This window comes from Xenopus laevis, chromosome 1L (genome assembly GCF_017654675.1).
Source record: "Xenopus laevis strain J_2021 chromosome 1L, Xenopus_laevis_v10.1, whole genome shotgun sequence".
Lineage (NCBI taxonomy): Eukaryota > Metazoa > Chordata > Amphibia > Anura > Pipidae > Xenopus > Xenopus laevis.
In genome coordinates, this window is record NC_054371.1 from 164,434,900 (window position 1) to 164,444,917 (window position 10,018).

General features: G+C 39.8%; 3 protein-coding genes across 4 annotated transcripts; 1 reads left to right on the top strand and 2 right to left on the bottom strand.

Moving 5' to 3' along the window:
* Positions 1–1,916: 1,916 nt before the first annotated feature.
* On the bottom strand, positions 1,917–3,100 carry triap1.L (TP53 regulated inhibitor of apoptosis 1 L homeolog). The gene is given in 2 exon segments (NM_001093465.1): positions 1,917–2,740; positions 2,832–3,100. Coding segments are annotated over 2 exon segments (237 nt in total). The 5' UTR covers positions 2,979–3,100; the 3' UTR covers positions 1,917–2,650.
* A 58-nt stretch (positions 3,101–3,158) lies between these two features.
* Positions 3,159–5,306, top strand: gatc.L (glutamyl-tRNA(Gln) amidotransferase, subunit C L homeolog). Of its 2 annotated transcripts, XM_018261572.2 has the most exons (5): positions 3,159–3,301; positions 3,433–3,480; positions 4,370–4,539; positions 4,944–5,047; positions 5,130–5,306. In XM_018261572.2, the coding sequence occupies exons 1-5, from the start codon at positions 3,230–3,232 to the stop codon at positions 5,162–5,164; spliced, it is 429 nt and encodes a 142-aa protein (XP_018117061.1). In that variant the 5' UTR covers positions 3,159–3,229; the 3' UTR covers positions 5,165–5,306. The 2 variants fall into 2 exon arrangements, with proteins under 2 accessions (XP_018117061.1, XP_041422318.1); XM_041566384.1 differs by having other exon boundaries at positions 4,944–5,306.
* Positions 5,043–9,793, bottom strand: srsf9.L (serine/arginine-rich splicing factor 9 L homeolog). Its single transcript, XM_018261562.2, has 4 exons — positions 9,462–9,793; positions 8,889–9,079; positions 5,942–6,114; positions 5,043–5,858 (listed from the first exon to the last, which is right to left on the bottom strand). Exons 1-4 carry the CDS (start codon positions 9,659–9,661, stop codon positions 5,721–5,723), a joined length of 702 nt encoding a protein of 233 aa, XP_018117051.1. The 5' UTR covers positions 9,662–9,793; the 3' UTR covers positions 5,043–5,720.
* Positions 9,794–10,018: the final 225 nt, after the last annotated feature.

Sequence of the window (10,018 nt, forward strand, 5' to 3'; positions counted from 1 at the left end):
AGGAGAACTAAAGCCTAACTAAGTAGGGTAGAAATATTGTACATTATGTTTTGGGTTTCTATACCAGCCCAAGGCAACCCCAACCCTTTAGTAAAGATCTTTGTCTCCAAAGATGCCCCAGTAGCTCCTCGTCTTCTTTTCTGCTGATCCACTGCACATGCTCTGTGCTGCTGTCACTTACTGACCTTAGGAATCCACTCACAATATTCAGTATACATAGAATATAAATGTCACAATAAGGCTGATTAGTAATTAATACAGATAATTACTACATCAGCACAGAAACCAGAGTAACTAGCATTAAAATTTAATAACCAGGTTGTAGCATCAGCTCATATTACAGGTCAGCCTCATTCCCTGCTTGTAAATTTGCGACGACCCCTAAGATTAGCTTTTCAGAGCCAACTGAGCATGTCCAAGATGGTGACCGCACCCCATGACATGTTTGAATTCCTAGATAATTGCTGCTATTGAGATTCTGAATGTTTAGACTGGTACAATAAGTTCAGTATGTAAAATATGGCATTTTAACCATATTAATTTTTAGGATTTAGTTCTCCTTTAAAATCAAATATTCCAAGCTAGCAGAAAACATACAATATTAAGAAGGATCACCTACATCCTATGTACATACCAGTATGCTACTTAAAGGGATACTGTCATGGGAAAAAATAAAATTTCAAAATTAATCAGTTAATAGTGCTGCTCCAGCAGAATTGTGCACTGAAATCCATTTCTCAAAAGAGCAAACAGTTTTTTTTATATTCAATTACTGAAATATGACATGGGGCTAGACATTTTGTCAATTTCCCAGCTGCCCCAAGTCCCGATATTCAGGTTGAAAAAAAAGATTTTTTTTTTATGCGCCGCGCATGCGTGCAGAATGGCATTGTTTGCGCATGCGTGTGGCTTCATGCTCGGCGCATCACAGTAGGGCAGTGGGGGCAGTCCGACCCTGCCACCAAATACTCAAGGAAGTTGTCAGGAGAAAGAAAAAGGGTTGCTCTGATGTTCTTCTGCGTAGAACAGATTTGGGAAAGGTTTCTAATTTTTTTCCTAAGCAGAAGAACATCTCCTGAAAACTTCCTTAAAGGGAAACTATGCCCTTAAAATAAATATTTAAGCAACATATAGTTTATATCATGTTAAGTAGCATATTAAAGAATCTCACCAAACTGGTATATATATTTATATATTAAGTGCCTCAAGCCACTATTTCATGATGGTCTGTGTGCTGCCTCAGAGATCACCTGACCAGAAATACTGCAGCTCTAACTGTAAGTGTAGGTAGCAAAAGACTGTTAATTGGCTCGTGTGACCTAAGATGTATGGTTTGTTTGTGTGCACCGTGAATCCTAGATCCCAGGGGACGGCCCTTATTTTTTACTACTAAAAAAGTATATTATTATGAAAATGGTTTATTTACATGAAGCAGGGTTTTACTTATGAGCTGTTTTATGCAATATATTTTTTATAGAGACCTACATTGTTCGGGGGTATAGTTTTCCTTTAACTACTTGGTGGTCAGACTGGTTGGAAAATGACCAGCAGGTGTCGCTGTTGTAACAAAATTCATTCATGTTAATGGGACATGTATCCTTTAATATGTTGGTATTTAAAATAAATAATGAATGTACTTTGCAAAAGTGCTTAGAATAGCACCCTCATTCATTTTACATTCACTTATTTTTAAGGTTTACTTATCCTTTAAGGTTGCAATTTTCTCGAACAGCACAGGGCCAATCGTAGTAACAGCCTCTAGCTCCAATTCCAATGAATAGTCATTTAGCAGAAACAATTGTTTTCCCATATTTGCATGGTGACTGAGAGCAACAGCATCAGCAAGAGCTAAAAGAGGCAAAGAAACTCTGGCAAGCAGAATTAAAAAGACACAGAAGGACAAATATATACATATATATGTGGGGGTTTATAGATTTTAATAACCTTAATCTCGTTTTCACAAAATATAGATTATGTATAGGAAGTGTGACAAATATTTGAATAAAATCCAGTTTGTTTTGGTAAATCAGTTTAACCCAAGCTAAAAACCAGTGATAATCTGATTGCTACACGTAACTGCTCTGGTGCAATTTGGCACCAATGTAACTACATTACCCCACAGTGTCATTCTAACATTCAATATACATCACTGCAGTAAGAAGCACTGATCTGATGAATGCCATTCTAGCATATTACACATTAGCAGCAGAAAGCTGGGGACAGCAACTTTATAAAGAATGCTACTGCGGCAGGTTTATTAGAAGCATGCTCCATGATATACAGTAGTCTGGTCTCTGATGGAGACATATTATTCCAAGAACAAATTCAAATGAAATCATTTGATGACTGAACATAACTGACAGGAATTGTAAAACGAAGAGTGAGATAGTATAATCGCAGAAGGATGTTTCTGTGCAGGAGAGGGGCATAGAACTGAGATATTTCGGGCCAGACACCCCACTCCATCTGCTCCTCAACATTTAGCAGCAGACCCCCTCACAGACCACGCCTCCTGACCCTTGTAAATCACTTTAACCTTTGCTACCATGTGCTCAACCTTAACGCCCAAAAACGTCCACATAATTTAATATAAAAGTAATTCCCGTTTCCGGGCGTGCAGCGGATATGACGTTAAGGGGCCAGCGTTGGGTCAGGAGGAGCCGTCGGCTTCTGTTTTCGATTTACTAGGGCCCATAAAGTCCACGCCGTCCACCGGGATGTCCTTGTCTTTAATGGCTTTCTGTATAAAGGAAAGGGGTGTGTTAGTGGTGTGTTAGTGTGCTGCCATAAAATATCCCTTTCATTAACAATACACTGAGCGTCTTACCCACCTGAACACATTCTCTATACCGTCTGAAGAGTTCCGTGCACGGATCGCCGCTACCTTCTCCCTTTAAAAACTTCTCCGCGAACCACCGATTGAAGCACTGGTCATACTCCCGCTTCATATCCGTGCATTCCTCGCCAACGCTATTCATGCTGCCCAAAACAAACTCCCGCCGATCAACAAAAGTTATTTCTTCACTTCCCTACCCTTTCTACGGAGCACGAGATGCCGCAGCAGCCATCTTGTCCTAGGGCAGAGCCGTGACTGTCATTTTACAACACAAGCACATCTATTGGCTGAAACCTTTTATAAATGGCCGCCATCTCCTCTTTATCAAGGTTACTGGAGAAACGCAAGGTGTTGGCTTCAATGTGACGTCATATTAAAGCGCCGCAAAAAAAAATGTGGTTCCGAGCGGCTCTTTACACTGCCAGTATTTCTGGTTTTCGACGTTCTTTGTCGGCTCAAAGTAAGGTATCGCTCAGCTTATTATGGTGTCTACTTTTGTTTGTCTATTAATGCCTGCCAGCTGTTGCTAGACTACAACTAGTTGTTGGAAATTATGCCATCGGTAACCGGAGACTTTACTAATTTCATTTTTGTAGGTGCCACCTAAGCCGACATGGGACCTTCAACCCGAGACCATTAGCCAGGTGCGCAGTACCATTAATTACCTTATCATAATGTAATATCCAATTGCACTACGTTATGCGCCCCCTACTGTTCTTGTGTGTGCGTTTTATACTTTAAAGGCTGGTTCACCTTCAAGTTACTTTAGTATGTTATAGAAGGGCCCATTTGAAGTAACCTGTTTTGAATTTGCCTTTTTCTTCAGCCTCTCCAACTTTTAAATGGGGGCCCCTGACCCCATGCAAAAACAAATGCTCTGTGAGGCTACACATTTATTGTTAGTTCTACTTTTTATTACTTATCCTTCTCTTCAGACCCTTTCCTCTTCATATTATTTTAAAGGAGAAGGAAACCCCCATAGGCGCAAAAAAATTCCCCCCTCCCCTGTGTTGCCCCCCTGGCAAATGCCCCTAACTTGTTACTCACCCCTCTGCGCAGGTCCTGTCCACAGGGTTCACAGGCGCCATCTTCTCCCGAGCGTCTTCTGCCTGGATTAATCTGCATCTTTTGGCAAATGCGCAGTAGGAGCATTTACCGGTACAGATTTACTGCGCATGCGGCAAAAGTCAGTTTCCCTATTGAGCACATGCGCAATAGATCCATACCAGTAAAAACTCCTACTGCGCATGCGCCAAAAAACGCTGGTCAAAGCAGGAAGACCGATCGGGAGAAGATGGCGCCTGTGAACTCCGTGGACAGGACCAGCGCAGAGGAGTAAGAAGTTAGGGGCATTTGCCTGGGGGGACAGGTAGGCCAGGGGGGACAACACAGGGGAGGGATTTTTCACCTAGGGGGTTTCCTTCTTTAAAGTGAATTTAAAGCTGAACAACCCCTTTAAGTGATGAGCATTATGCCAAACAAGAAGGGTACAAAACATCACATACAGTATTCATTTTCCTTCCCTATTTATAGATACCAAAGATTAGCCTAGACATGATCGATCACCTTGAGCGGCTAGCTTTAGTAGATTTTGGAAATGAGGAAGGCGTGCAGCGTCTTCAGAAGGCCATCCAGTTTGCTTCTCAGCTGCACAACGTCAACACAGAGGGAGTGGAACCTTTATCATCTGTGTTAGAAGACAGGTACTTTATCTTAATCCATATCTCCTAGTGATAAGTTAAGCAACTGGACTGGCAGAATAATCTTGAAAACATTTTACGCACGTAGTAAAATGTTTAGCAGATAATTTCGCAAGTCAAGTTGCTTTAGACATATCGATAGGGGATACTGTTTAGTGTGAATAAAAACAGTAGAAAATCCATTTTTTCATTTAAATGGGACCAGAAAAAAATGGTGGGAAATGTATTATGCATAATATATAGGTGGGACCACAAAACAATGTAAAATGAGGAGATGTAAAAGTGAGGTTCTACTGTATATTTTGTATAATTTAACTACCATGGTCAAAGAGCAATATAGTTAGATACTGTTGCTAAATGTATTTATTTTGCAGTTTCTAGTGATTATTAAAGCATGTTTTTTGTAGGGCATTATACATTAGGAAAGACACAGTGGCAGCTGGAAATTGTACCGAGACACTTCTAGAAAATGCCAGAATGGTTGTAGAAGAATACTTCGTAGCACCTCCAGGTATTAAAGATTTTTATTCATATTCACAAACATTACCAAAAAATTTGCAGGATGTCCTTATTCTCTCTCTTTTTAACAACAGGTAACATTCCTTTGCCAGCCCAACATGAAAGATAAAAAGTCTTTCCAAGCTCAAGCACAGAACCCAAGGAAAAGTGTAGAAACAGAATAACATTGCACGGTTTATTAGGACAGCTACAGTTGCTTTTTATTTAACTGAAACACTTTAATAATAAAAGGAACATACGTACAAACTTGATTGTGAACAGGATTAAAAAGTTATTCCAAATTATACCTTTCTAAGATACTGATGGCATTGAACTATATGTAGGACACACATGTACATTCCCTTAAGTTGTATTGGTTCCATTAGCATTCTACTTTAGTTAGTTCCAGTATAGCTATTACACACAGCCTATTAAACACAATTTCATATTAGGCCATCCATTCTTCTTAGGAGGCACAATACTTTTCTTTTGCCTTCTTGAAGATGATAGAACTTAAAAAAAAAAAAAAAAAAAAAAAACACACACACACCTTATGTCAAGAAAATATTTCTTTAAAAAAAAAAATAATGGTATAAAAGTTGATGAAATCCATCAGTCGCGGAATGTTGTTCTGAGTAGACGGGATATAGAATTCAATTCTTAGAAAGTGTCCCTATGGTGGAAACTCAGTACTGTCGAAAGGGAGAAGAATAACGAGGTGAGCGACTGCTTTGATAAGGGGAATCACGCCCTCTAGAACGGGATCTGGAGCGAGAGTAGCTGGTATTCCTCTCTGGGCACACACGGATATAAGAAGTTTCACCCTTAAAAATTTTTTTAAAAAAAAGTGTTAGAAAAGGAACACTAGGCCTGTAGATAACCCTTTAAAATATAAAAATTACATTACCTCATGGGAGCGGAATTTTGTATCATCTAGCTTCCGCAGAGCATATTCCATATCTTCTTTGCGAATGAACTCAACAATCCCCATTCCATCTTTATGTACATCAGCATAACAGACATCACCAGCTTCCCGCATATGATCCTTCAGATCCTGCCAACTTCCTGAGGGTGGAAGACCTTGCAGAAGATAGATATTGTAAGAACATACAATCCAAAGCTTTATTTAAAAGCAAACGTAGAATGAATTTTAATATTAGGGTTTAATTCAAATATACCCTTTACTGGTTGGCTGAGTATAAATTCAAAGCTTCTCCTTTAAATAGCAATCAACTCTTTTATACCAAACTAGAAACTGTTCTGTGCTGTTTTGGGGCAGTTTCTAAATCATTTGCTTCCCATCTTTGTGGAGTTGGGCTAAGTCTACAAATGCTCAAATGACAAAAAGTACTGTAAAAATTTACTGCAAGCAGGACATCTCCCCCGGTAGCCACAAGGCTTATATGATCCAAAATCTATGACCTGTTACTCTATTTGTTAGAAATTATAAATGTATTTAAATCATAATGAAAAAGAAATACAGGCCCCACAGATCTTTTGACACTCGTATTGTACCCCCATGGCACCTCATCATAGGCAGGCATGGCCTGTTTTTTTTTAAAATTTCTAAAATACATTTAACAAAATTGAGCAGAAGGTATCATTTTCATGCCTGTAGATGCAACAGGATTTTTTCAGATTGTGGAATTTACTTTGTAGCAGATGCTTTTAATTTGGGTCAGATGACACAAAGGAGGATCACAATTAAAAATGATGCATATAAATTGCTGCATGTATATTTAGAATCTGAAACATCTTCCAAAATTTCGTGTTCCACAAAGTATCCAGCACTTAAATTTTATTGGTAACAGGAAAAAAAACACACAAGAAAAATCAGGAGTTATCTGGTGCACCATAGATACTGCACAATTTAGTAAGATTTAAAGACTAAAATGTGGTTTGTCACGATTAAGATTAAACTATTCAGCTGATACTTGTAAACACGTATAAAATGCTACTGTCAGAAACAGACAAATCCACAGCTATACAGTGCGGTAGAAGAACAATAAAATCACAACATGGCAGAATAAACAGCCAGTGCACATAATCATCCGGCATAATGTCACAACAATGGGGGAAGGGAGGGGGTTGTATACTGGAAACTTAAAGGAAAACTATACCCCCAAAATGAATACTTAAGCAACAGATAGTTTATATCAAATTGAATGACATATTAAAGAATCTTACCAAACTGGAATATATATTTACATAAATCTTGCCCTTTTACATCTCTTGCCTTGAACCACCATTTCGTGACTCTATCTGTGCTGCCTCAGAGATCACCTGACCAGAAATACTACAACACTAACTGTAACAGGAAGAAGTGAGGAGGCAGAACTCTGTCTGTTAATTGGCTCATGTGACCTTACATGTGGTTTGTATGTGTACACAGTGAATCGTACGATCTCAGGGGGCGGCCCTTATTTTTTAAAATGGCAATTTTCTATTTATGATTACCCAATGGCACATACTACTAAAAAAGTATATTATTATGATAATGGTTTATTTACATGAAGCAGGGTTTTACACATGAGCTGTTTTACTCAGTATCTTTTAATAGAGACCTACATTGTTTGGGGGGTATAGTTTTCCTTTAAATTATCTACCAAACATGAAATAGCTTAAGTTTCACCTTTTGTTAAGTTTCACTTTTTAGTTCAAGAAAGAAAAAACACTGAGCTATCGGGATTAAAACAATAAGCAAGTTCATTGAACTTGTGTTGAACAAGATGATATAAAATACATTTAAGGCCATACAGGGAAGGACCTATATTATCTACATGGCTGCAGCCCTAAAAAAATGTATTGATCTGTTTTTACCCAAACAGCCATCAATTATGGCTTACTTTAAGATTCGTTGTTTCAAAAATAAATAAACCTCAAAAGAACAGGATCAGCTGCTAAATTGTAACAAAGTGGCTCATATGGTTAATATAATGAAATCTGGTGCTAGCATAAATATAGGTTTACATATATCCATACCAGTTGATTTCAGTAACGTGGAACTGGCCACCCTCTTCATTTTAAACAATGTCAACTGCCAGCAGCACAACGACTATGGACTCTGGGAGTAACCGTTCAGCAACATCGGACAGCCAGCTAGAGGTATTTACAACCTTGCTCAATGTTGTGAACTACAAATCTTAGCAAGGTGAAATAAGCAGGGCAAAAGTAAGAGCATGAATAGAGAGGACCAGATCCAGTCACTGTTGAGAAGCCAAGGGTATTCTGGGATGCACTTCCCGTAAGTTTATGGAAATGGTCTTTAGAGGTACAGTAACTCCAAAAAAATGAAAGTGCTTTAAAATAACAAAAATATAATGTAGTGTTTCCCTGCACTGGTAAAACGGACCTGTTTGCTTCAGAAACACTACTATAGTTCAAATAAATGAGCTGCTAAGTAGCAATGGCAGAAATTGAAAAAAAGGCTATATGGCACAGGTTAAATAGTGGATAATAGGTAACACCATTATGTAAGTTTATCTGCTGTGTAACCTGAGCATTTTTCTGCTTTGAATTGCTGCCCCCATTGTTAATGTTTTTTTAAATCAAATTTAAGGTGGATGGATCCTGTACTTTCTAGTAAAGCTACTTGGTATCCGAGTCCTGTTATATTGGGGTAGTTTTGGGAACAAACAGTCCTTGCTAAGTAAAAACCAATGAGCGCCGCAAATGGCAACTTAAAAGCGTTGTAAAGCTAATCAGACGAGCTTTCATTTCCCTTGATGGTATGAGCTATAATAAAGAATGAGCTGGTCCAGTAATTATAAACAAACATATACCTGTGCAGCAGTATCTACAGGCATGGCTTAGCAATCTGTTAGCAAATGTTTAAGCAAAAAGGGCCTCGTTACCTGAGACCATCACTCTGTATTCTGAGCGGCGAGATGGCGGACCATTTCTTCCCCGAGAGCCTCCGTATCCTCCTCCGCCACCACCGCCGCCTCCTCCACCGGATCCCCGGAAGGAACGCGGAAACTCAACACGTAGTCGACATGAGCCAAAGTCATAGCCATTCCTTCCAAACACTGCGTCCTCGGCATCGCTAAATAAAGATAGTTAAAGCGAAAGGAACTTTAGCAGAGAAGCAACTCGATCCCCGCCATATGTACCACAATCAACGTGTCCAAGCTGATCGCTCAAGTAGCGAGAAATAAGTTCATTCCATTGAACTATAACGCCTCGAGCCCTCAGCCAATCATAGGCCGCGTTGATAGTTGCAATTATGAGCCACAGCTCCCAGGTTCGACAGTAAATAAAACGCCTCCCCTCCCCCATTGGTTTCTCCATTTCGAGACCCTACAAGGCAGAAAGCGTACCTGCGCAACAACACAATCCAGTCTCCCGCCTTCTTCTCCCGCTCTTTGGGGATCCTATTAAATTCAATCAACTTCCCCAGATTTTTCAGTGTTTCCGAACTCACTCACCGGGGGTCCTGAAAGCTGATGAATGCGAATGGAGCGGCACTACTGCCGCCCCGGTTCTTCAACTCAATGTTCCGGATCCTACCATAGCGATCAAACAGATCCTCTAGTTCCTTCTCCCGAATATCAACTGGCAGATTCCCAACATATATTCGTCCATCGCCGGATCCAGTCCGCGCGGCCTCACGATCCCAACCTGACATCCTGTAGCTTCCTGACGCCGGCCGCGCGGAGCACGGCTGCACACAACCGGAAACGCTTAAAGCGGAAGTGGAGGGCGAGAAACCACCTCGAACCGGACGGGAAGTAAAAATGCGCTACTCTACTGGTACTATTCTTCATTTAGATTCATTGGTCCTTTAAATAAACAGTAGGCGTTAACCCTTACAGTCTCGCGTGGGTTGGGGCAAAGTAACAGCCCGCATGCTATAAATTTGAATAACAAAAGCCAACAGTAGTGACGTTTAATACGTAACGAGCTTAAATAAATGGTAATGGTTTCAGACAGTTTGGATGCACCGAGTTATAAACGAACTCTGTATTTGTAATGGTTAGTTAGT